Here is a 25,815-nt window from a genome sequence, read left to right on the forward strand (position 1 = left end):
TCGGACTCTGTGCTGACAGCTTGGAGCCTGGAGCCTGCTTGGGATTCTGTGTCTCCCTCTCTCTCTGCCCCTCCCCAGCTCGCTCTCTCTCTCTCTCACACACACACACACACTCTCTCTCTCTCTCTCAAGGATAGATAGTAAAGAAAAAAAACCAAATACATCGTTTGCAAATATTTTTAATTATTTGTAGCTTGTTTTTTCATCCTTTTAGTGGAATCTTTCTCAAAACAAATGTTTTTAATTTGGATGAAATCCAGTTTATTTGGTATTGCTAATATTTCTTTTGTTCTTTTGTGGATTGTGCCTTTGTGGTACCATGTCTAAGAACTCTTCACCTAGCCCTCAGGCCTCAAGTTTTTCTTCTGTTTTCTTGTAAAAGTTTTAAAGTTTCATATATTTCTGCACTTAAGTCCACGATCATTTAAAAAAAATTTTTTTTTAAATGTTTTATTTATTTCCGAGAGAGAGACAGCATGAGCAGGGGAGGGTCAGAGAGAGAGGGAGACACAGAATCTGAAGCAGGCTCAAGGCTCTGAGCTAGCTGTCAGCACAGAGCCCGATGCGGGGCTCGAACCCATGAACCGTGAGATCACGACCTGAGCTGAAGTCAGACATTTAACCAAGTGAGCCACCCAGGCGCCTCATGTCCATGATCATTTTGAGTTAAATTTTACATTTGCAGATGACATGATGGTCTATGTAGAAGATTCCAAGGAATTTATAGGAAAAAACTAGAACTAAAAAGTGAGTTCAGCAAGTTCTCAGGATACAAGATCAATACACACAGAATTTTAAAAAATATTTTATTTATTACTGAGAGAGAGAGAGAGAGAAAGAGACAGCGTGAGCAGGGGAGGCTCAGAGAGAGAGGGAGGTACAGAATCTCCAACAGGCTCCAGGCTGTGAGCTAGCTGTCAGAGCCCGACACGGGGCTCAAACCGACGAACCGTGAGATCAAGACCTGAGCTGAAATCGGAGGCTTAATCCACTCAGCCACCCAGGCGCCCCCAGACACACAGAATTTAATCACTTTTCTACATACTAACAATGAGCATGTGGAAACTAAATTCTAAAACAATACCATTTACAATTACTACAAAGAAAATTAAACATTTTGGTATAAAATAACAAAACACAGACAAGATCTGTATGCTGAGAATTACAAATGTTGATGAAAGATGTCAGAAAAGACCTAAAAAAACAGAGATGTACTATGTTCATGGATGAAAGCCTCAACATAGTAAAGATGTTGGGGCACCTGACTGGGTCAATGAGTAAAGTGTGCGACTCTGAATCTCAGGAATGTGAGTTCAAGCCCCACATTGGATGTGAAGCCTACTTAAGAAACATAGGAAAGATGTAAATTCTCCCTAAATTGTCTATAATTCCAATGCATTTCCTATCAAAATCCCAGGAAGGATTTTTACAGACCTAGACAAGTTTATTCTAAAATTTATGTGAAAGGGCATGAGTTCACACATACCTAGACCAACCATGAAAAAGAGCAAATCCGGAGGACTCCCCTATCCAGTATCAGGGCTTGATGTAAGACTAGTGGTGGAGACAGTTGTGTAGGCAGAGGGATAGACAGATCAATAGAAAAGAGCAGAGAACCCAGAAACTCCCACAAAAGCAGTCAATTGATTTTTGACAAGTATGCAAAAGCAAAGTAATGGGGGGAGAGAGAGGCTTTTTTCCCCCCCAATAAACGGTGCTGAAACAATTTCCATCCGTAGGCTAAATAAGTAAGTAAATAAATAGATAAATTAAAAAAAATAAGAAAACCTTCACTTAAACCTCTGCCTTATCCAACGATGGTGCTGTTGAACGGGTAAGACCTTGCTATGGCTGCAAAGCAGGAGTCACTTGCACTGGCACCTGAAAGATAAACAAGTACTTGCGCGTGCGAGGTGGGGGCTCGCCGTCCGTGGGGTCTGCGGCAAGCAGCCTCGGCGCCCACGCCTCCCGGCGGCTCGGCCAGGCCCGCTTCCGGCCTCCTAGCCACGCCCCAACGGGGCCGGGGCGGGGCGGGGCGAGGGTGACCACGCCCGCAGCCCGACGGATTGGGCGGGACGGGGCGCGGATCGGAGCCCTGGCCACGCCACTTCCGCCGGAAGCTCGTGTGTCTAGCTTCCGGCCGGAGGTTGTCTTCCAAGTCCCGGACTTGTGTTTCCACAAGGGAGACGGCCTCAAACTCACTTTCTGAAAGCTGCCTCGCGCCGGTTGTAGGTGGGCTCGAGCCCGGCCGTGCGGCCGGGGCAGCCCGGCCCGAGGGCGGCTGTGGGCAAGGAGAGCAGGACGGCCTGTTTCCCGGAACGGAGGCGCCGCGCACAGGCTGCTTCCGGAGGGTCCCAGCCCGGCGCCGCGCCGCGCCCCGCCCCTCGCGCGGCCACGTCTCCGCCGGAGCAGCCCGGCCGGCGGCCGCCGAGGCGTCCGCAGCGCCCGGGTGAGGGTCGCGGGGGGCGCCCGGGTCGGGCCGCGGCGCGGTCGGGCTGAGGCCGGGCGGAGGGCGAGGGGTGACCGGGCCTGGGCGGACGCAGAGGGCCGGCGGCGGCTGCACCTGGAGCGGCTACGCCCCGCGTCGGTCCAGCACGGTTGGTAGGCTCGGGTCCTGCAAGGCGGCCTGTGCAGCTGCTGGCGGGACTGGCTTCGGAGACGAGCGCACGGCGAGCCCTTCGGAAGCGCTGTCTGCGCGTAACGGGGCGTGATCTCGTGGAGCTGCCCCGCAGCTGCCCCCCACAAACAGCCCCTGCCCTTTTGCAGAAGTTCCGCCAGGATGACAGACGTGACACGGGGTCGGGACATTCGTGCCGAGTTTGATTTAGAGTCCGTGTAGCTGCTTGCCTCTCCCTCCACCTGGATTCCATTTAGCTTCTGGGTGCCTAGAGGGGCTTCACCCATGCAGTGATACTTCTAGAGCAGCGGGGCCAGCCACGGTCGCTGGTGTGGGGCAGGTGAACAGCTCGGCCTTCATCTGACAAATATTTAGTGAGTGTGAGTCATGTGACAGGCACTGTTGATTGTAGGTCCTGGGACACGGGGGTGAAGTTGTGCGGGGTCCCTGCCCTCACTGAACCCGCATTCTCGTGGAGCGATAGGGACAGTCAGTGAAGAAGTAGTACGGGGTGATACGTGGCGTGGGTCTGTGGGAAGGCCCGTGGGGAGTTTTGGGCCAGGGCCTCTATGGTCAGCAGCCGGTCATGGAAAGAGTGTTTCAGGCAGAGCGAGCAGCAGTGTGATGACCCTGCGGGATGACGAGTGGCTTTGGTAAAGAAGTGTGCTAAGGGTGTAATGAAAAAGGAGGAGAGTGACCGGGACAAGGATGCAGTGTAGGGCGGAGCCAGGTAGTATGCGGTGTCCTAGTTCATGGTAAGACGTTTGGGTTTTATGGACAGTGTGATTGAAAACTGCCGAGATACAGTAAGCCATTTACAGGTGACTCATGCATTAAAAAAGTTTTTTAAGTTGTTACTTTACTGTTGCCAACATAACCCTTAACTAGAGAAATAGCTTTCAGTTAACATACCTTGTCTGACATTACTCGGATTCAAAAGTAGTTTGTTTTTGTTTGTTTTTGCCAGTTGCCTTTAGTAGTGTACGTTCTTAAGTGAGAATATCTTCTAATTGACTTTACCTATCAGTGTTGACAAGCAGCAACTGAAGGGAAAAAAACACTAATAGTGACAGCTACCATTTATTGAGGGCATGGTACAGACGCTGTGCCTTGCTGCATTTAATCCCGGCAAAATTTTGTATTCTCTTTCTCATCATGTTCCTGGTGAGGAAACTGGCTAAGAGTGGTTACAGATGTGCCCATGACCTTACAGCTCTGGGTGGAGGAGTCAGGAGACTGATGCTGGAGCCGACACTTTACATGGCACAGCTGTACAGGGGACAGAGGCCTGCAGGCTTCTCACTTTGTACGTCAGTAGCTGTTTACTTGTTTACTTGTGGTTACTAGTGTGGCCTCAACTAGACGCTGTCTTAAGGAAATCCTGTTTTATCTTTGGCCATGCTGTTTGTTTCTAATCGCCAGTAGAAACAAATAAGGCAGGGTAGATGGAGCTTTTCGTATGCATATCGAATTCATGGGAAGTTGAAGTCCTATACATGCCTGAGGTGGTTTTCTTGGCATGAAGTCCTTTGATGCAGATGGCGTGGATTTAGAGTTAAGAGCATTTTGTGAAGTTGTAAGTGATAACTGTCTCTTTCCTCCAGGAAACACAGCAGAATGAAGGTAGTAAAAAACGGTAATGTGATAAAACTGATACTTAAAAAAATTTTTTTTCACCACGAATTGAGGGGCACCTGGGTGGCTCAGTCGGTTAGGCATTGAGTCTTTTAATATGTTGAATCTTTATATATGTACATGTATATGTATACTTAATGTTTATTTGGTTTTGAAAAAGAGAGAGAGCGTATGAGCAGGGAAGGGGCGGAGAGAAGGAGGCACGGAATCTGAAGCAGGCTCTAGGCTCTGAGCTGTCAGCACAGAGCCAGACATGGGGCTTGAACTCATGAACTGTAAGATCAGTGACCTGAGCCGAGGTCGGATGCTTAACTGACTGAGCCACTCAGGTACCCGTGTGTGTGTGTGTGTGTGTGTGTGTGTGTGTATTTTAATGTTTGTTTCTTTTTGAGAGAGAGAGACACAGTGTACGCAGGAGAGGAGCAGACAGAGAAGGAGACGCAGAATCTGAATCAGGATCCAAGCTCTGTGCTGACAGCATCCGACTGTTGACCTCAGCTTAGGTCTTGACCCTGAAGTCATGCAGTTCGGTCCCATGTTGGGCTCCATACTGAACATGAAGCCTACTTTAAAAAAAATCAGATGGGGCACCTGGGTGGCTCAGTAGGTTAAGTGTCTGACTTTGGCTCAGGTCATGACCTCATGGTTTGTGGGTTCAAGCCCCATGTTGGGCTCTGCGCTGGATGCTTGCTCAGAGCTTGGAGCCTGCTTTGGATTCTGTGTCTCTCTCTCTCTGCCCCTCTCCTGCTCGCGCCGTGTCTCACTGTCTCTCAAAAATAAATAAATGTTTAAAAAGTTTTTAAAAAAATCACAAATTGGAAAGCATGTTCATAATAGCAGCTTCCTTGTGATGTGCTCCCAGTTGTCTGACCCTTCTCCTCGCCCTGTTTTTGTGAGCAGTGAGGTAGTGAGACCCGGACGGACCGAGTCATGCTAAGTAAAGTTCACCTGAGCCTGAGGACAGACAGAGACAGCCTGCTTATTACCTACAAGGAGATGTCACTTCAGCAGAGGCTGCTCTGGACAGTCAGTGAGTTGTGTTGTCCGGCTCCGGGCGGGCTGCGTGTGAACAAGAGCCACCTTCATGAGTTACCAGAGCACATCACAGCCCCAGGGTCTCATATTGTGGATGGCTGCTCGTCCGTCTTTGGAGACGGGACTCTTGGGACTCAGTAGGGTTTTTTGTTTAGCAAGAAATCCACATAAAGTGCAGTAAGTGACTGGGGCACGTGATGGCACTGGGCTCAGAGCGTGGCGCGTTGGTCTCCACGTTTGCTGTGCCGTCATCGGGGGAACGACCGTCTCAGCCGGAGCGCCTCTTTCCTGGGTCCAGTGCTGTCACTGCCTCAGTAGCACCTTCTCGTCAGCGGCGCTTGGCTGTCCCTCTGCCTTCCCTGCTCTGCTCGGTATGTGGCGTGTCTAGCAGATGAGTGAAGTCCGGCCGAGTGCCTGCTCTTCCTCCTCACCCAGGTGACATTGCTTATTGGGATGTGGCCATTACGCACTGCTCCCCCAGGGACATTCTTTGTCTCGTAGGAACGGCAGCTTCCAAGTGTTTTTAGTTGGAATAGTCGGAGTTCTCCGTATTTGGAAAGGCAGTGTTGACGCTCAGGATGCAAGCGCTGTATTGTCCTGGAACCACCAGCTTGGTTGCTAAGGGGTGGAACTTGGCAGGGCCAGCGGCTGAAGTTACTAGCCTGTGTTGAGTGTCACTCGGAGTGGGGGATGCTCGAGGGGGAAGGGCCGACTAGCAGTGGAGGCTTCTGCTTCCAAGGCTCTTGCGGCCTGGAGGGGATGGGCACAGACGCTTCCGCAGTGAGCTGTGCACACGGGGTACCTCGGTGGCAGAAGGGAGTGGGCTAGGCACGTTGCTCGAGGCCCAGCAGAGGCTTCGGAGCAGTGCCTCATGGGGGATGTGGAAGGGTCCTTGGAGATTTGCCTGATGGTCAAGGGGAAGGGGGCCCCACGGCAGAGGGACCAGCTTCTGCCGGAACAGCACTCATCTGTCATCGTTGCCCTTTCAGGCATCATCACCCCTGTCCCCACGGGGCAGGAGCAAAGACATTTCAAAGCAAAATGCAAACCTTTTCTTTTGTTGAGGAACCTGTGGGGAGGGCGAGCACACAGCGCGTGCCCTGTGCAGTGACAGCTGGCGCCGTGTTCTGTATTTGCTGGTACACGCTCTTGAAGCAGCGAGCCTGATGTGAAGGGGACGGCCTGGCTGGCCTTTTGCTGACGTGCCTCGCCTTGTTTTGTGCGCGTCTCACCTAAGGATCAACTGTCTGCAGTAGCCACGGGGTGGGCCTGGTGGACGTTACAGTATTTTCCATGGAGCTGGGACCCTGTGAGACAGATTTTTGGAGGGGCCTGTGGGATGTGCAGGGCCCGGTGTGGAGCCTCGGAGAGCTCGTTCGTCTGTTCCCCCGCCTCACAAAGTCTTTGCGCACGAAAGAGGTTGCTGATTGTTGTAGAGATAAAAACAAGATTGAGAACTGGTTGCAGACAGGACCGTTGGGCAGCCTCAGTAGCTCCCTTCATTTCTGTGATCCAGACACTGCTTCAGTCTTCGCACATTGACAGGAGCGGTGTGCCTGAGCCACACCGGCACCCAGGGCTTTTCAGTTAGCTGCTTGGTACACATTCTGTCAGAACCTTCTAGCACAGCCCTAGTGCTGCTTCTGCACGTGGCGGTAGACCTGACCTGCTCGTCTTCCCACCCCGCTACCACTAAGCCATGGCATCTTTGGTCTGCAGGTGCCAGGCGGCAGAGCGGACTGTGTGGATTGTTAGGGCCGCTAGCCAGACTCTCGTGGGTTTATGGGGGACACTGCCATCACTAGTCACTCGATGCATGGGTGGACCGGGCAGTGTCAACTGCCAGTGGGTGCCTGTCCCTGGGAGACGGCAGGAGAGGACTGTGGAAAGAGAGGGACACCTGCCTTCTGCTGTTGAGTCGGTGTCAGCCCCTCCTGCGTGGGCTGCTGCTCAGGCTTTTGTGTGAAATGTCTCTATGGGATTCGTAAGCTGAAGACGGAAGTTATGTAAATTTTTGTCCTGAAACTTGTGAGACACAACAGTGTGTAGGCTGATGTGAAACTTATTGTATGGGAAGTAAATGCCAGCATCTCCGCAGAACGGATGGTGGCTCATGCCTTACCTGTGATGAGGAACAGGTTGTGAATATTCTCAGTACACTTCAAAAATGGTAACCAGTTGCCAAACTTGGGGCAAAGTTTTGCTCCCTTGAACTTAGCCTAGCAGGATATACTAAAAGCTAATCCTGACAGAAATGAAGGATGAGACTGATCACCTGCCCTGAGATGCCTTCTCTGGACCCCGATTCCACGTGTCCTCATCTCCCTGTGCTTCCCCTGACACAGCGTAGGGTGCCATGTTCCATGAACTTCCACCGCCGTGCCAGGCCCCCCAGGAGGGGAGCTTGCCTTAGGAGCTCTGCGAGTGGTCAAGCCCACGGGTCCATTGCAGAAGTCACTGGTCACACGGGCCTATTTAACTCCGATTTCTTAAATTTATTTATTTATTAAATTTTTAAAAAAAGGTTTTATTTCTGAGAGAGAGAGAGAGACAGCGTGAGCAGGGGAGGGTCAGAGAGAGAGGGAGACACAGAATCTGAAACAGGCTCCAGGCTCTGAGCTGGCAGTCAGCACAGAGCCCGATGCGGGGCTTGAACCCACAAATCGTGAGATCATGACCTGAGCTGAAGTCGGACGCTTAACCGACTGAGCCATCCAGGCGCCGCCCCCCCCCCCCCCATATTTCTTAAATTTAAACAAGTAGCTTAGTTCCTCAGCCTCCTAAGCCTTGCCCCTGCTGGGGCGGGGTGTCCCTGTGGGGGTGCCAGGTCCATTACAGAGCTGCTGTGCCCTGGCAGGCCAGCATTAGCCAGCTGGTGCCCCTTCAGGAACAGGCCCAGGTGTGGTGGGCCAGCATTTTACCCTCAAAACCTAGCATGTTGTAGGTACTCAGGAGTTATCTGTTGGAACAAACGAATCTGTGTTTATTATATAGGTTTGAATCGGGAGCCAAATGTTCGTCTTGCCATTGTTACTTCAAATCTGACAAATGAAGTTTCATAATACCTTCTTTCTCTTTTCCCTCCTATCAGGTATCATGATATTATTTGGTTTGATTTCAAGCCACTCCTGAGACTGGAGATCTTCCCACAATGGAAAGCCTGGTGCGGGTCTTCCCAGGAGCCGTGAGCTGCTGCTGATGGCAGAGACCGAGCCCGCTTGCAGCCTCCGAGTGTCAGTCCAACCCGTGCCGTCCTGACCATGGACAGAGTGCCGGCCGGATCCGGCAGTGGCACGCCAGCTCACCCGGAGGCCCTCCCAGAGCCGCCAGGGTCACTGGTGCCGCCTGACCAGTGGGCCAAAGCGCCGTGTAAGTCACTGGTTACTCTGTGCCTTTAAACAAGAGGACGCGGGTCACCTTGTGTTTTGGGATAAGACTGTGGTGCTTAAGACCATTAGGAACTTTTCATTCAGAGTTTGTTTTTACTAATCCTATGAGTGCTTTTTCTTAGTTGATGCAAACTTTATTTTTTTAATTATTATTTATGTTTTAATTTTTTAGTGTTTATTTTTGAGAGAGAGAGAGAGACAGAGTGCAAGAAGGGGAGGGGCAGAGAGAGAGGGTGACATAGAATCCAAAGCAGCTCCAGGACTCAAGCTGTCAACACAGAGCCCAATGTGGGCTCAGACCCACAAACCGTGAGATCACAACCTGAGCTGAAGTTGGATGCTTAACCGACTGAGCCACCCAGGTGCCCCAACCTTAAGTCACGTGCTGCGCGTGGTGGCCTGGGAGCTGCCCTCCTCTTTGCCCGGGCAGACAGTGCCAGTGCTCAGGAAGGGTTCTGTGGCGCTTTGCTGAAGCGTGTTCCTTGCCCAGCATCCTCCCTTTTGGGTACAGAAATGGTGCAGGAGTGATCTAAGGGCTATCAGATCACATCTGCAGGTTAGCTGATGGGTTATTCGTTCCTCAGAAGTACAGGGTGAATAATTCAGTCGGTTCTTATGGCTCTTCTTGTTTACGAGGATCAGTGCAATGTGCTAGTGCAAAGTTGTGGGGTGTTTATGTACTGATTCGCCAGCAGAGATTGCACTTTTCTTCTTGGAAAATGATGTTCAGGTACCTGGTCCTTCAACAGCAGGCAAGGCTGGCAATAGCAGGGGCCCAAGACCAAGGGTCCGGCGGGACAGACAGGGAGCCGGCTCTCAGATCTGTCACTGAGATGACGAGCCCTCAAGCAGCGGTCTTATTTGATCTTTTTTCACTTTCTTCTTGTGTAAGTGGAAGATTAACGGTGCCTGCACCTTCGGGTAGTCATGAAGGCGGAGAAAAATGGCACACAAGTACTCAGACATGGTAGGAAGTGCTAGTGGGCTTTTTTGGTCATTGTTTCATCATCTTTGTTATCTATGTGCAGTTTGGCTTGTGTTTGGGAACAGTGGTGTTTTTTGGGCCTTTTAGGGTTTTTATTTTTAATGTTTATTTTTGAGAGAGAGAGCGAACACAGGAGAGGGGCAGAGAAAGGGGATCAGAGGACCCAGAGTGGGCCCTGCACTGACAGCAAAGAGCCTGACATGGGGTTTGAACTCACGAGCCTCAAGATCATGACATGAGCTGAAGTTGGACGCTTAACCAACTGAACTACCCAGGCGCCCCTCTTAGATTTTTTAAAAGTGCAGTATAATGCTTAAAAAACTACTTTGTCATGTAAAAAGAAGATGTAGGAATTCTTCAAGATCTGTAAGCCCCTCAGAAAGTGTTATTGACCTGATTACCTAGTATCTAAAATGTAGGCTCCCTTTCCCCCGCACCCAGCATGGAGCCAAAGGGCTGTTTGTGTAAGAATTAAGGTCAGGTCAAGGCTGTGGTCCAGTGTCCTTACTGTGCTTCGAGCCTGTGGTGCCCCGTTTGTATTCTGATTTTCCTCTTGGGGAGGCATGACTGTAAGTAGCTGTATTGGTTGGGACTCACATTTCAAGTATCAGAAACCCATTTTGAATCTGCTTGGGTAAAGGGGAAGTCCCTGGATTCATACTGGGTACATCATGGGATCCAAGTGATGTGGATCCCCATAGGAGGCTGAGGTCTTGCTGCCCTTAGGAACCTTTGGAACCACACCCAGAGGCCCCTGGATCCTCCCTCCCTCCGGGCGCCATCTTGGTTTTTGACTGCCAACAGGGTGAGGGAAGGTAAAAACCATTTAATTGTGAGAAGTCTTTTTTTTTTTTTTTTTTTGCTTTTGACAAGGAAATAGGTTTTAGTCAGTGTATGACAAATCCATGTATGATAATGTGTTAGTGGGTGAAACCACGCTTGCTGTGTGGGTGTATAGTCATCACTGGTTAAACTTGGGTATTTATCTAACAACTGTTGATCAAACACAAGCACAGACTCTGTGTTCTCAGAGTCTGACTCTGTGCTCAGCTTTGCTAGAAGCGTTCTAATCAGTTAATCTTCCTCTTTACCTTAGATGTCTCATTTTGGAGGATACCCTTATGCTTTGAAATGATTTTGGGGTTATTCCTTTGTAAATGTGAGGCGTGACTGATCAGCCCTTTGTTACCAGTGCCTGTTAGAAACATTACCAGCTGTGTTTTCAGTATTTATTTTACTTTTTTTTTTTTTAAATGTTTTATTTATTTCTAGGAGAGAGAGAGAGACAGCGTGAGCAGGGGAGGGTCAGAGAGAGAGGGAGTCACAGACTGAAACAGGCTCCAGGCTCTGAGCTGGCAGTCAGCACAGAGCCCGACGCGGGGCTCGAACCCACGAACCGTGAGATCATGGCCTAAGCGAAAGTCGGACGCTTAACCGACTAAGCCACCCAGGCGCCCCAACTTTGCTGTTTTTTTAAAAACAGACTTTATTTCTCATTGGTCTTGTGTAAAAAAAATTTGTCTTAAGTTTATCTATTTGGAGAGAAAGAGAGTACGAGTGGGGAGGGGCGGGGCAGAGAGAGAGGGGGAGACAGAATCCAAAGCAGCTCCAGGCTCTGAGCTGTCAGCGCGGAGCACAACACGGGTCTGGAACCCATGAACCGTGAGATCGTGACCTGAGCTGAAGTCGGATGATTAACCGACTGAGCCCCCCGGGCGCCCCTCATTGTTCAGGTGAAAAGGAAAATCACCACGTACAACTGCGCAGGCACTGTGGGGAGGGGAGGGCAGCCCACGACGCGGGGTCCGGCCCCGAGCGGGCGAGCAGCGCCTGGCCTGCGGCGGCGCCACAGAGAACAGCCTCCTGGGACGGGGAGTTGGCTCCTGCTCGCAGGGCTCGCGTCTCGTCTGTCCCGTTTTCGCCGCGGGCCTGAAACGCAGCGTGCTCTCGTTGCTGGCGCCATGACGGCCCCACATGCTCTCTCCTCACAGGTGCCGGCGTCGAGGCCCCCAGAGCCGCAGGTGGAGGACGAGGCCTGGAAGGGCCCGGCGAGGGGGACGCCTGTCAGAATGGGCCGGCGCCACCGTCCCCAGACGCCGCGTCGCCTCTCGGTCCTGCCACAAGCCCGCTGGGTACCGAGGCCTCTGCAGGTGTGGCTGGTTTCCATGACAACCTAAGGAAGTCTCAGGGGACTGGTGCTGAGGGCAGTGTTAGAAAAGAAGCTTTGCAGTCCCTCAGACTCAGTCTTCCTATGCAAGAAACACGACTGTGTAAGCATCTGTGCCCGCCCGCCCGCCCTCCCGCGGCGCCCTGCTGCCCCCACACCCCAGACATGCTCGCCGCTCGTCCCCCCGTCTCCACCGGTCTGCCACTGTCGTGGGTGCGCGTGTCGCGCGCAGCTCCGTCTTAGAGAGAGGTGTGCCCTCAGGGTCTGGGCTGGAGGGACTGTGTGTGCGGCGTGTCTTACGTGACGCTGGACCGTGAGCAAGCGCTCCGTGGGGAGTTGAACTTTGAAATCTTTCTTCTGTGAATTATTTTAATCAGCGCTTATCCCTGGGGACCCAGGGGCAAACAAGTCACAAACTGCTAGACTGTGAGCCCTAGAAATGCCCAGGCCTTTTTCCGATACGTTTTTCCTCCACAGACGTATGTAATTTTACATAACGGGATCGTACCACACACACTGTTTTTACTCTCCTTCCCGTCAGTACCTGGGTCCCTCCCCTCCAGGTAAGCCACATTCTCACATGACCCTTCATGGGCCTCTGAGCAGCCAGGTTTCAGGCATTTTCAGTCATGGTTTTTTACACAGGGGTTATGTTGTAGCGTCCTGTATTCCCCATAGTGTTATGTGGAGGTGGCCCTGTGTTGTCTGATGCAACTCCACGTTCTTGTGTTCGAGGCTGGTCGGGAGCCCGGAGCGCGGCCGGGTGGGTCTGCGCCTCTCTCCCGTTGGCCAGCGCCCCCCGTGCTGGCGGGAGCACCTTGGCGCACCGGTGCGGTGCTGCTGCTTTAGCTTCTGCAGGCTCCGTCCCGGAAGCGGAATTCCTGGTCAGAAGTGGGGATGTCTTTATCTCCATCATGTGGAGGCCTGTGGCCACTAACGACCGGGAGATGACTCGGCCCCCTGTGCGGCCTCCCTGTGCGAGCAGGCCCTGTTGTTACTCTCGGCCACCAGCTGGGCGGCTGTGCTTCTTAACGCTTCCCTGATCGCTCGGGCATCCTTTACCTGTTGGCCGTTTGACCATTCTTTTCTGTGAGTTGTCTATTGATTCGTTTGGCCCATTTTTCTTTTGGATTGTTCACCCTTTTCTTCACGGGCATTATCTTAATAGGGCTGCAGTGTGTTTTTTTCCTTTTTTTTTCTTAAATATTTTTATTTATTTTTGAGAGAGAGAGAGAGAGAGAGAGAAAGAGCACAAGCAAGGAAGGGGCAAAGAGAGAGGGAGACACAGAATCTGAAGCAGGCTCCAGGCTCTGAGCTGTCAGCACAGAGCCCGACGCGGGGCTCGGACCCACAAGCTGTGAGACCATGACCTGAGCTGAAGTCGGACGCTTAACCAACTGAGCCACCCAGGTGCCCCTGCAGTGTGTTTTTAAACTTTCTATAAATTTAGGGGTGGGGCGCCTGGGTGGCTCAGTCTGTGGAGCATGCAACTCTTGATCTTGGTATTGTGACTTCTAGCCCCACATTGGGCAGAGAGCTTACTTAAATAATAATAATAATAAATTTTAATTGTCAGTATTAAAGTCCAGAGATGACAGGTAAGAGTCTGGATTCTTGATCACAGGGATTTGTGAGCCCTAACACCAGGCGCCCACTTGGCGAGTGTTTACCCGACCCTCAGTCTGCTGACTTGGGGATTCCCTGCTTGAGGCCATAGACCCCTAGGATATTCCCACATGGTCCCCTGAGCCTTGTGAAAAGTATTAGATCTTTTCAGTGACAAGCGCACACATTAGTGATGACTTGGGTGAATTCCTACTGACATTCTTGGTATGTGCTCAGATCTGAGGGATTATTTAAGACAATGGCTGCTTATCTCCTCAGAATCCACATCTGAAGATGATGCAGTCTATAAAGTGGTTAAATTATGACATTTTCCTGTTCACTCTCCTGACCCTGCCTATGCACTGTGTGTAAGAACCTTGGGGCTATTGCACCTTTTGCTCGCTATTCAGTCGTTTTATTACCCAAAAAGAAGATTTGAGTTTTGAGATTAAAAAAAAAAATTTTTTTTTAGGGGTGCCTGGGTGGCTCAGTTGGTTAAGCGTCTGACTTCGGCTCAGGTCGTGATCTCACAGTTCGTGGGTTTGAGCCCCACATCGGGTTCTGTACTGACGGCCAGCTCAGAGCCTGGAGCCTGTTTTGGATTCTGTGTCTCCCCTTCTCTCTGACCCTCCCCTGCTCACGCTGTCTGTCTGTCTCTCTCTCTCAGAAATAAATAATAAAAAAAAAAAGACATTAAAAAAAATAAAATTTTTTTAATGTCTTTATTTTGAGAGACACAGACAGAGAGAGAGAGGGAGACACAGAATCCAAAGCAGCTCCAGGCTCCGAGCTGTCAGCACAGAGCCCGATGTGGGCCTCGAACCCACGGACTGTGAGATCATGATCTGAGCTGGAGTCGGATGCTTAACCGACTGAGCCCCCAGGCGCCCCAGGTTTTGAGATATTTTAAAATTTGTTGTTGGCCCATAAGTTGTCATTTCCCCTCCTGTCCTTGACCATGGCCCCTGGACTGGAGCCTCCTCTGTCCGGAAACTGAGGTAACTAACCCTAGGCCTCACGGGGGCACCTGCTCAGCCTTCACTTTGAGCTGAGTCCCGAACTGGTCACTTGTGAACAGTGTTTTTCCTTAGTGAGTTACGCCTGGGTACTGCTCGTATGAAAACCTGATTTTATGAAACTTTACTGTAACATGAGTCGCTGTAGGGATTTAGACAAGCTGTGGGTCAAATGGTGTCCTTAGATGTACCCGTGTGAAAAAGTCATGTCTGGTGTCCATGACCACACACCGGGTTTGCCCATGTCTCCCGTCCCTGGGCCCCACTCCATTTGCACTGCTCTCTGTGGCCTGTGCAAAGTCACAAGCGCAGTCAGAACTAAGTGGGAGCTGAGGGTCCCTGAGCCTCAGAACATTGGCTCTGGCACTGACTTCAGATTTAGTTCTTTGTTACTACATGTCCACAGGTAACCCATGTTCGTTTTCCCAGCTGGACGCCTGTAGGGAGAGGCATACTTGTGCTGTGAGCACAGACCCTTTGCTGGGCCCGTGAGTCTCCTACCAGGCAGATCCAGTTTGTGATCAGTGTCCAAAGCTCACGGTTGTCTCATCTGGAAATTGCACTTTCATACTGCACAGCTGTGCATTGTTTGGAGCTAAATCATATTTAATTGGTAATTGAATGCAAAACAGCCAAGCCACTGTTGTAAATTCTCCTCTGTGCCCTCATGCTTTATGAGTTTCTAAATGGTCATTTCTCCATGACAGGTTCAACAGAGGCTTCCCTGCCTCTGGAGAAGGAGGAGCAGGTCCGACTTCAGGCTCGGAGACGGCTTGAAGAACAGCTCAAACAGTACAGGGTGAAGCGCCAGCAGGAAAGAGTGAGTCTCCTTGTCGCGTGTGTGTGTGTGTGTGTGTGTGTGTGTGTGTGTGTTAGAGAGAAAGCATGAGCGGGAGAGGAGCAGAGGGAGAGAGACAATCCTAAACAGGCTTCATGCCCAGCACAGCTCTCAACATGGGGCTCCATCCCATGACCTTGGGATCATGACCTGAGCTGAAATCTCGAGTCGGATGCCCAACTGACTGAGCCACCTGAGCGCCCTAAGACTCCCCGTCTTGAACAAGATAATGGAAAACTTCATGTGTGAAAAACAGTAATTAGATGTAGTTTCTAGGATCTGTTATTATTTCTCTGTGCTGGGATGGCCTTCTGTGCTTCTCTGGAAAGATCATTTCTCTCTGCAGTTCCCACCCTTTGGGGAGACTGGTTCCCGCCCTGTATGGCCTTTCTTCCCTTGGAACAAGCATATTTTATTCCTATATCTGCCGTTTGAAAAACAGAGACCGCAAGTACTCAGGTATAAGTATTCTTTCTACTTGAGCAGCCAGTTCTAGGTTTTAGCTGTGTATTTGACGAGTGACATAGTTTCTGCTGACCTTTGATATCAGAGCATGTACCCCGTCACACGTGTGCGATAAGTACATCCATGTGGTACGCTCACATTGGTTTATTCACGTTTAAGACTTTTGTTGGTGTGCTAATGAAAGCTGTCTTTTTAATCCTATCAAGTGACTCCAGGCAGGTGGATTTGAATGTTCATTTCATACTTTGGCCAACTTTTCTGTGGACTTGAGAGTTTCAAATTAAAGGAATTCAAAATTAAAATTAAACAAACTGACTTTTATAAATGCTTTAGGTGGATGATTTAGGGATGACACGTCCCCCTCAGGCTGTTTATTTTCCCAAGAGGGAACTGTGATCTTGTGGGTGTCACAAAGGCCAACATGAGTGGGTTGGAGGAGCCAGCACCAGGCTCTTCTGTCTGGTCAGGGGTTTCCAGGTCTGTCTACACGGCCCACCAGAAGTTAACGGTGAGAGTGGTTAGTAACCCAGCACTGCGTGCAGTTCCCTACACAAGAGGTGCCTGAGGCTCGGAGAGGTAAGGAGCTTGTCAGGGGTCACTCACAGGTGAAGAGGAGAGTCAGGGTGTAGGACCACACAGCGTCTGTGGGCCGAGGCCCGTCCGCACTCTCCCTCCCAGGACCTGTCCACACTGTCCTCCTGGGCTTGTCCACACTCGCCCTCCCAGGACCCATCTGCACTGTCTCCCGGGGCCCATCCACACTCTCCCCCCTGGGGCCTGTCTGCATGGTCTCCCAGGGCCTGTCCATACTCTCCCTCCAGAGGCCTGTCCGCACTTTATCTCCTAGAGGCCTGTGTGATTTCATGGAACGTTAGGTGATTAATATGTCAGGAGTTCAGGGTAGGATTCTAAATGTGAAATTTAACATCATTCCCTATCTTTAAACATTATATAATATACACATAACACGGATGGTTTAAAAGTTTGTTGTTTACCTTTTTTTTTGAAAGAGAGACCAGTGCAGGGAAAGGGCAGAGAGAGGGAGAGAGAAAATTCCAGTCAGGCTCCAGGCTTCTCAATGTCAGCACAGAGCCTGACGTGGGGTTCAAACCCACAAACTGTGAGATCATGACCTGAGCTGAAACCAAGGATCAGATGCTCAACTGACTGAGCCACCCAGGTGCCTCATAACTGGTGGCTTAAGGGGAAGGATACTTTGGGGGGCTTCTGGTTGGCTCAGAAGAGCATGCAATTCTTGATCTTGGAATCATGAGTTCGAGTCCCACGTTGGATGTAGAGATTACTTAAATAAATAAAACCTTACACGGAAAGATACTTTCTTAGCCCTCAGTAAGATACCAGCTCTCAGAGTGATGGAAACAGACATTGTGTTTGTCACACGCTGGTCTGACCAACTTATGCTCCCTGCGTGCTCAGAAGCCAGGAAGGCAGGGCGGCGGCAAGATGCTGGGGCAGGGCCAGCTGAGGCAGAGTGCAGCCTGGGAGGTGCCGTCCCGTGTGAGGACTGGGGCCTCAGTCAGTCCCCATGGCACAGCGCAGCACGGCTGTCACCGAAGCTTGGAGCTGCGTGTCTGTCTGCCCTGGGGTCCGCGGCTGCCTGTGTGCGTGCAGAGGCCCATGTGTGTAACATGTGACGTGCTCACGCCCAATGAGTGCCACCTGTCTGCGTGTCCGTGACTGCAGGGTTACCCGGGGAGGTGTTTTGAGGTTAGTTCAGACTGGGAGAATCTCCCAGAACCCATCATGGGAAGGGAGGTGGGTCCAGGTGAAGGGGCCTCGGATCATCTCAGCAGGTGCTGAAAAGGTGTTTGTGAAAATTCAGAACACACAAAACAAGTGAACAAAAACTACTGAAGTAGAAACAGAGGATATTTCTTTAGGAATATTTCATTTACGTGAGGAATGTAGTTCAGACGTCATCTTCACATCACGTGGATGATGAGAAAAGGTTCCTCATGCTGCCCTCCCTGCGGTGCCCTGAGTGCAGAGGGGGACTCACCCACGCTGTAGTCTACGCGAGGTAGCCAACCTCGTGGCCAGCATTCCGCTTGTTGCGACATTTTTGAAATTGCAGACGACACTGCAGTGAATGTCTTGGCATGTTCTTGTGGACACGTCGTTGACTTTCACGTTATTGGGAAAAGGCTTTATGTATTTGTTACTTTGGTATTCACTGTGCTCTGGATGGGCTGGACTGGTTTTTACCCCAGTTAGCAGAAATGAGACTGGGAGCGTTTTCACCCTTGGCAACGTTAAAGTAACCAACACTGAGTTTTTGTCCTTCGACGGATGAAAACAGCAGTGCATCCTGGCACTGAGCACCTTTTACATGTTACTCGTTTGCGTGTCTGTGTTCATTTTTCTTCTTTTTTTTAAAGTTTATTTTTGAGAGAGTGAGAAAGCACAAGTGGGGGAGGGGCAGAGAAAGAGAGAAGAGTGAGAGAGAATCCTAAGCAGGCTCCCCACTGTCAGCCCAGAGCCTGACACAGACTCGAACCCATGAGCCATGAGATCAAGACCTGAGCTGATGGTCGTACGCCATCAGGCGCCCCGTCTTTTCTAGCTATTTTTGCTCACTTACTCGTGTTCTTCCCATCACATCCCAGGCTCATTTTGAGACGTTTCCCTTTCTCCTTGACCCCATGCCCCATTAGGATGACACCAACTTTGTGGAATAAACATAGGATTGGCTATTTCTCTGTAAGATAAAGTCATTTTAAAATAGCAATAAGGAGCAGTATCTTCTGTCATCCTCTTATCTCATTCAAGGCCATTTGGGAAGAACTAGCTGATGTAATAACATAAGAAGAAAAAGAAGAGATACCAATATTGAAAATGAGGAGAAATGTTATTTGCAGATACTGGTAATGCCTTAGAAAAGTCTAGAGAATCAACTGAAAAAATTACAGTAAATTTATTAAAATATTATAAAATTAGGGCATCTGGGTGGCTCAGTAAGTTGAGAATCTCACTTTTTTTTTTTAACATTTATTTATTTTTGAAAGACAGAGAGACAGAGCATGAACAGAGGAGGGGCAGAGAGAGAGAGAGAGAGGGAGACAAAGAATCTGAAGCAGCTTCAGGCTCTGAGCTGTCAGCAGAGAGCCTGACGCGGGGCTCGAACCCACGAACCATGAGATCATGACCTGAGCCAAAGTTGGCCATTTAACCAACTGAGCCACCCAGGCGCCCAAGACTCTGACTTTGGCTCAGGTCATGATCTCACAGTTCATGAGTTCGAGCCCCGCATCGAGCCCGCTGCTGTCAGTGTGGACCTCCCTTCGGATCCTCTGTCCTCCCCATCTCTCCCTGCTTCTCCCTGGATCGTGCGTGCGTTCTCTCTCTCTCTCTCTCTCTCAAAAATAAAAGAAACCTTAAAAGATGATTTCTAAAATTATTAAAATAATGAGGGTTTGGAGAATTGTTAGTTTAAAATACAAATATGAAAAATCAAGTTATTCTAATATGCCTAGTTATGAAATTAGTGGGGAAAGATAATATTTATAACAAGAGAATGATAAAATATCTAAAATTTACATTAAAATGGCAATGGCTTAGAATCTCGAGCAGTCTGGTGCGAGCAGGTGTGCATAACCGGAAGCAAGCTCTAGTCCCTGAGTGATTGTAAATCTCAGGTGATTGTAATGCAGCAGGGTGGCTTTGGACTTGGACGTGGTTGAGCCTCTTGAGAAGTGTGCGTGCAGCCTTTCTGGGCCGCAGGGTTTGAATGCCGCCGTCACTTGTAAACATGATTGCTGTACTTTGGTTTCTTCCCCAGTGCAGTCAGCCTGCGGCCAGAGCACGACTGTCCAGCACGCTCGACCCGGAGCTCATGCTGAACCCAGAGGCCCTGCCCCGTGCCAGCCCGGTGGCTCTGACAAAGGAATACTCCTTCCTGCGCACCAGTGTCCCCCGAGGGCCAAAGGTGGGCAGCCTTGGGCTCCTGGCGCATCCCAAAGGGAAAAAAAGTTCCAAATCAAGCAAAATCCGGTCTCTGGCTGATTACAAAACCGAAGACCCCGGCACCGGGAGCTGTGGTGGAAATGCTCTGGCCGCAGACGCCGCCAGGGGCGCCCTGAAGCAGAGCCGGAGCAGCGTGACGTCCGTGGTGTCCGAGGTCAGCCCGTGTCCCGAGGCCGAGGACCACCTGGAGAACGCGTCCCTGACGGGTGACAACGCGTCCGAGGCTGACGGGAATGAGAGCGATAGCTCCTCCCACAGCAGCATGTCTACCCGCGGGACGCGCGGGCTTCCGGTGGACACCGTGGGCACTCGTGAAGCTTCCTATGTGGTCAACGGCCAGGAGATCGCTGCTGCCTCCCTGGGCCAGTTCCCCTCCATCACGGATGTCCTCCGGGCCGCGGCGGCCGAGCACCAGGACCAGGGACAGGAGGTGAACGGGGAGACACGGAGCCGGACAGACAGCATCTGCAGCAGGTGGGTGCCTCCCTCCACCGCCAGAGCTGACCTCCAGCGCTGTGTTTCTCCTAGTCCCGTCTTTAGTGTGTAACATTTCTTTATACACAACTTGGTCGTTTATGGAATCAGACCAGGAACTGCGTCCGGTATTAAGGTATGCTGTTTCCCGTGTTTGTGTAGACTCGTCTCAGAGCTGCACAGGTACTTCCCTGGGCTGACCGGCTCCGTGCGGGGTTTCTTGGGAGCATTTGTAAGAGCATTAGTGGTCTCCTTAAATCTTCCAACTGTATTTATTTAATGTTTTTGTTTTTAATTTCTGAGAGAGAGAGAGAGAGCGTGAGCAGGGGAGGGGCAGAGAGAGAGGGAGACACAGAATCCGAAGCAGGCTCCAGGCCCTGAGCTAGCTCTCAGCACAGAGCCTGACACGGGGCTCAAATCCACAGACTGTCAAATCATGACCTGAGCTGAAGTCGGATGCTTAACCGACTGAGCCACCCAGATGCCCCTATTTTAAATAAATACAGTTAGGGGCGCCTGGGTGGCTCAGTCGGTTAAGCTCAGGTCATGATCTCACAGTCCGTGGGTTCGAGCCCCGCGTCGGGCTCTGTGCCGACAGCTCAGAGCCTGGAGCTGCTTCGGATTCTGTGTCTCCCTCTCTCTCTGCCCCTCCCCTGCTTGCTCTCTGTCTCTCTCTCCAAATAAAATAAAGACACAAAAAAATAAAATAAAACAATGTGGTGGGGGGGTGGAGTCGTGGTGTGAGGAGCCCAGAGACTGGACGCGTGAGGAGGAGAGATGGTGCCTGACGCTCGGTGCCTTCGTCCCCCAGCGTGTCCCTGGAAAGCTCCGCCACGGAGACCCACGACACAGTGCTACAGGCCCTGAAAGACAAGATGAGACTGGAGGGTCAGCTGGAGGCCTTGTCCTTAGAGGCCAGTCAGGTAACGGACGCTGGAGGGCGCCTGTGGGCTGGGTGCTGAGTCCTCTGTGTCTTCACCCTTTGCCTGCCTGCACGGCTCTGTGTCTCCCTGTGCGTCCGTCCTGACTCTGGGATGCGGGCCCCATGGCCCCGTTGGCCGCCTCACTGTGAAGGACTTTGCTAAAATTGTCATCTTTGCCCCTTTAATACTTTCTGCCCCGGGTTCTGCCTTTTCTGATGTGAGCTTTGCTGTATCTGTTCAGTCTACACCTGAAAACCACCTGTGCCCCTTAATTTTCAGTTTTCCTGTTGAAAAGTGGGGTGAATCTGTTGAGTTGAATTCAGCTGTGTCCAGTTGGCATGGAGAGCAGGGACACACGGGCACAGAGGCGGTGTGGTGGCAGCACGGGTGTCCTTTGGGAGTGTGTCCCAGTATAGGGCGCGGGGTGGCGGTTCGTGGCGAGAATAGTTTCCTCTTGAGCCTGGTGTGGTTTGTTGCATGATGTGGTCCAGGGATGCAGACCAGCCCCTTCATGCACGTAAACCTGTGCCGACTAAGGTGGTGGTTGCTGCGATTTTAAAGTGAATTTTGGTGGCACGTGATTTTCACTGTCTCTTTTTAGAACGTCACCTCATCCAGTGCATTTCTGCTTCATCTGCATGTTCAGCCCGTGAGCGATATGGGAACCTTTGTTTTTGTTTTACTTTACCTTCTTTTCCTCCTCGGATCCTGACTTGCTCTTGAGTTGTGCGGATTGTAGGGGGTGTGATCTTTTCTGGCCTCCTTGTTAAAATCTAAGTTATTATTGGAAAATCTCATCACATTTGCTCATTTAACTGGATTTTTTGGTATTTATTGTTCTGTTTCTGAATTTGATGTTCGTCTTCCTGAAGTTGGTTTTCCCCACGTGTGTTGATGTGCATTTGTCTGCCCATCTTTGCCGTTTGGGATTCAGTCGTTCACACCCCGGACAGACTCATTTTTGTGGGGGGCAGGAGATGCTGATGGCAGATGGGCACGTGCCCTTCCCGTCGTCTCTCAGGTGGTCTCTGTGCTTGTGGAGGTCCCACCGTCCCTCTTCCTCCCCCCTCACCCTACAGGCCGTGTCCCTGCGGTGCCTCGTGCTGCCCGGTGCCCCCCGGCTCCAGCTGGCTCCTGTCAGAGCCCGCCCTGCGCAGCTGCGGGTGCCGTTTCCGTGGAGGCACCATCCCGGGTCTCAATCTGACTGCGCTTGGTGTTGTGGGGTCCCTCAGCACGCCTGGTGTTCTTTCTTGGGGGGTGTGCGTGTGCGCAGTGCTGCACGTGTTTGGTTTTTGAACAAATGTGTTTTCCAGCATCCTCGTGGGTGAGTGGGTGCTGCTGTGCAGAACATGAGGGGACTCTGTGGTCACCTCTCCTGCCCCTTGGGCCTGTTCAGAGAACCCATCTTCTTTTGGGAGAGCGGTTGGTGCAAGAGTAGCTGAAAGCCCAGGAAACATGGCGCTTCCCTCTGAGTCCCACTGGTTCATCTCGGTGGCGCTCCTAATGCACAAGTAGAAGTGACTCGTTGTCTGAAAGTCCTTTCTGGTTGGGGGGCCTCCAGGCACTGAAAGAGAAGGCGGAGCTCCAGGCGCAGCTCGCCGCTCTGAGCACAAGGCTGCAGGCGCAGGTGGAGCAGAGTCACAGCAGCCAGCAGAAGCAGGACTCGCTCAGTTCGGAAGTGGACACCTTGAAGCAGTCTTGCTGGGACCTGGAGCGAGCAATGACTGACCTGCAGAACATGCTGGAAGCCAAGAACGCCAGCCTGGCATCGTCCAACAGTGACCTGCAGGTGGCCGAGGAGCAGTACCAGCGACTCGTGGCCAAAGTGGAAGAGATGCAGAGGAGCATCCTCAGCAAGGACAACACAGGTGAGCGTGCGACAGGGTGGCCCACGGACTGGCCTGTCGGTATGTCAGGGTGCCAGGAGGGGCTGTGTTCCCTTCTGACTTACATACCAGGTGGCCACTTCTCGAAAGTGTTGTCTTTAGTTAAGTGCATGAAGTTCTGTACGTTTTGCCCATGTGGCCCCGGGGAAGGGCTTAGGTCTTGGAAACGAACTCTGGATCCTCGGTAGTTGGTAGTAACGTTAATACCTTACTCTGTCTTCAGAGTCTGTTGTTCAGGGTCTAGAGCTACCCGCGTATTCCTCAGAATGGCAGATTCTGCTTAAAATATTTAAAACCAAAAGTGTTGATTAGTAAACCTTTATTTTTCCTACTTTAAGTTCAGCTTTTTGCTGTAGCCGGTCCCTGTGGGAGTCCCCGCTGGTGGGAGGGACAGCGGGACGGTGGTGATGGGGGGCGTGTGGCGCCAGGCTGTGGACAGAGCACCTGTTGTAACCCAGTCCTCACGCTGTCATCTCGTCCTGGGGCACACGCTGCACACCCACCGGGCGCCCAGACCTGGGCTGCCTGACGGGAGGACAAGGCTCAGGGCAGGGGGCGGCGGAGAGCCAAGGGCGGCCCACACCTCCCAGCCTCCAGGTCAGGCTAGGCGGACGGGTTCCTCTCACAGAGCTGAACAGCGGCCGGGGGGGCTGCTCTGGAGGACCGCAAGGCTCTGAGACCCGGTCTCAGGTGTGATGACATAAAAGAAAGAGTGACAGACTGCTGTGGCAGACAGTTTCCTGACCCAGATAGAAAGAGCAGCTGAGAAACATGCTTAGACTGTTTTCAGTCTTTGGACATTTCATGATAGCGCAGACCCTTAGGAAAATTATAAATCCAGGGGCGCCTTAGGGGCCCAGTTGGTTAAGCGTCCGACTTCGGCTCAGGTCATGATCTCGCGGTTCGTGGGTTTGAGCCCCGCGTCGGGCTCTGTGCTGACAGCTAGCTCGGAGCCTGGAGCTGCTTCAGATGAATAAATCTGAAAACATTAATAAAAGTTAAAGATTAACAAAAACATTTAAAAATTAAAAAAAAAAGAAAATTATAAATCCAGAAAGTTCTGAGCACCAAGATAATCGTTAAGTCTGGGTTGTGAGGCCTGACGACCAGAGCCTGTTGGGCGGCAGCCCTGACCGCGCTCGCGCGGCTGCAGCGCAGTATGGACACCCGTGTGGAGCCGACAGCACACGTGCTGGGCTTCGCACTGGGGTTGCCACTCTTTTTTTTTCTTTGTTTTTTTTTTCATGTTTTATCTATTTTTTTTTTTTAGTGTGTCGAAAAAAATTTTTTTTTTAATGTTTTTATTTCTGAGAGAGAGAGAGAGAGAGAGAGACAGCGTGAGCAGGGAAGGGTCAGAGAGAGGGAGACACAGAATCTGAAGCAGCTCCAGGCTCCGAGCTGTCAGCACAGAGCCTGACGCGGGGCTTGAACCCACAAACTATGAGATCATGACCTGAGCCGAAGTCGGACACTCAACCGACTGAGCCACCCAGGCACCCCTGTTTTACTTATTTCTGAGAGAGAGAGAGAGAGAGAGACAGCGTGAGCAGGGGAGGGTCAGAGAGAGAGGGAGACACAGAATCCAAAGCAGGCTCCAGGCTCTGAGCTGTCAGCACAGAGCTCGACATGGGGCTTGAACCGACGAACTGTGAGATCATGACCTGAGCCGAAGTCAGACGCTTAACCGACTGAGCCACCCAGATGCCCCTGGGGTTGCCTTTCTGAAATGCTAGCAGTCTGAACTCTGAAACACATCTGGCCCCAAGAATTTCAGATACGAGGTCATGGATCTTCTTAAACTGTCATGGTTTTTTATTTGTTTTCTAATTTTTGTAAGCTGTCTTTAGAATGGTGTTTTTCTTATATTTGACCAGGTTTGTTTGTACCGTGATTTAGGTCGTCTGTAACTTCCCGCCCGCTTTCCTTCCACTGTGCCCTCATCAGTGTTAAGAGGTGACCATGTCAGTGAGTCAGTAGGTTTTGGTGGAATTAGCACAGCACCATTCTGTTGGTGACACTCACAAGTGCCTTCAGTCCATTTAAAGACTGGAGACCAGACCCCCGCAGTGGTTCTGCAGGCACATAGTTGGCACTTGGTGCCCACAGTGTAGTTGTGTGTTCCGGGCACACTCAGAGTTGTTGGTAACGCAGGCAGGTGCAGCACTGAGCACAGCTCAGGCTGCCCGACACAAGTGCTTCCGGCCCAGGGGGACGAGGCGCTGCTCTGCTCCTGAGAGAGTCGGTGCCCTTGTACAGGCTAGTGTCTCATCGTCTGCATCTTTGTGCTTTGTAGGGGGGTTTTGTATTTAAAATGAACTCCAGACACTCTTGTGCTCTTAAGTGCAAGACGTCTGTGACGTGTCTCATGGAGAAAGTATGTATGTTCAATGAGCTTCCTTCAGGCATGAGTTATGGTGCGGTTGGCTGTGAGTACAGTGTTGATGAATCAACAGTACAGATTAAGTAGAATGCCTTTTTACATAAGCACACAACACAAGGTTGTGTGTTGATTAGTTCACTCCTGTATTTCCCCGGGAGCCATGGTTCAGCATCCATAATTGCAGCGTGTCTGCTCTCTGCAGAGAGCCCGAGTCTGCAGGGGTGTCCATGCAGAGAGAGAGAGACCGAGCCTGAGTGGGGTATCTGTGCAGAGAGACCAAGCATGCATGGGGTGTCTGTGCAGAGAGACCGAACCTGCGTGGGGCATCCGTGCAGAGAGACCAAGCCTGCATGGGGCATCCGTGCAGAGAGAGAGACCGAGCCTGCGTGAGGCGTCCATGCAGAGAGAGAGACCGA

The 25,815-nt window shown here is 51.3% G+C and overlaps 1 protein-coding gene across 5 annotated transcripts in view; it reads left to right on the top strand.

Annotated features, from left to right (window-relative positions):
• The first annotated feature begins 2,152 nt into the window (after positions 1–2,152).
• Positions 2,153–25,815, top strand: part of GOLGA3 (golgin A3) — a 46,425-nt gene continuing 22,762 nt past the window's right edge. For 2 of the 5 annotated variants that reach the window (XM_039222762.1, XM_039222766.1), the window contains exons 1-7: positions 2,153–2,449; positions 8,379–8,656; positions 11,653–11,931; positions 15,157–15,269; positions 19,552–20,210; positions 21,022–21,133; positions 22,695–23,001. In XM_039222762.1, the coding sequence (XP_039078693.1) occupies positions 8,548–8,656; positions 11,653–11,931; positions 15,157–15,269; positions 19,552–20,210; positions 21,022–21,133; positions 22,695–23,001 (1,579 nt within the window). In that variant the 5' untranslated portion in view covers positions 2,153–2,449; positions 8,379–8,547. Of the gene's footprint in view, positions 2,450–2,559; positions 2,602–8,378; positions 8,657–11,652; positions 11,932–15,156; positions 15,270–19,551; positions 20,211–21,021; positions 21,134–22,694; positions 23,002–25,815 lie in introns of those variants that run through there. The other 3 variants (XM_039222764.1, XM_039222763.1, XM_039222765.1) reach the window with 3 other exon arrangements.

The sequence above is a fragment of the Hyaena hyaena genome, unplaced genomic scaffold (assembly GCF_003009895.1).
Source record: "Hyaena hyaena isolate Hyena2069 unplaced genomic scaffold, ASM300989v1 scaffold_1186, whole genome shotgun sequence".
NCBI lineage: Eukaryota > Metazoa > Chordata > Mammalia > Carnivora > Hyaenidae > Hyaena > Hyaena hyaena.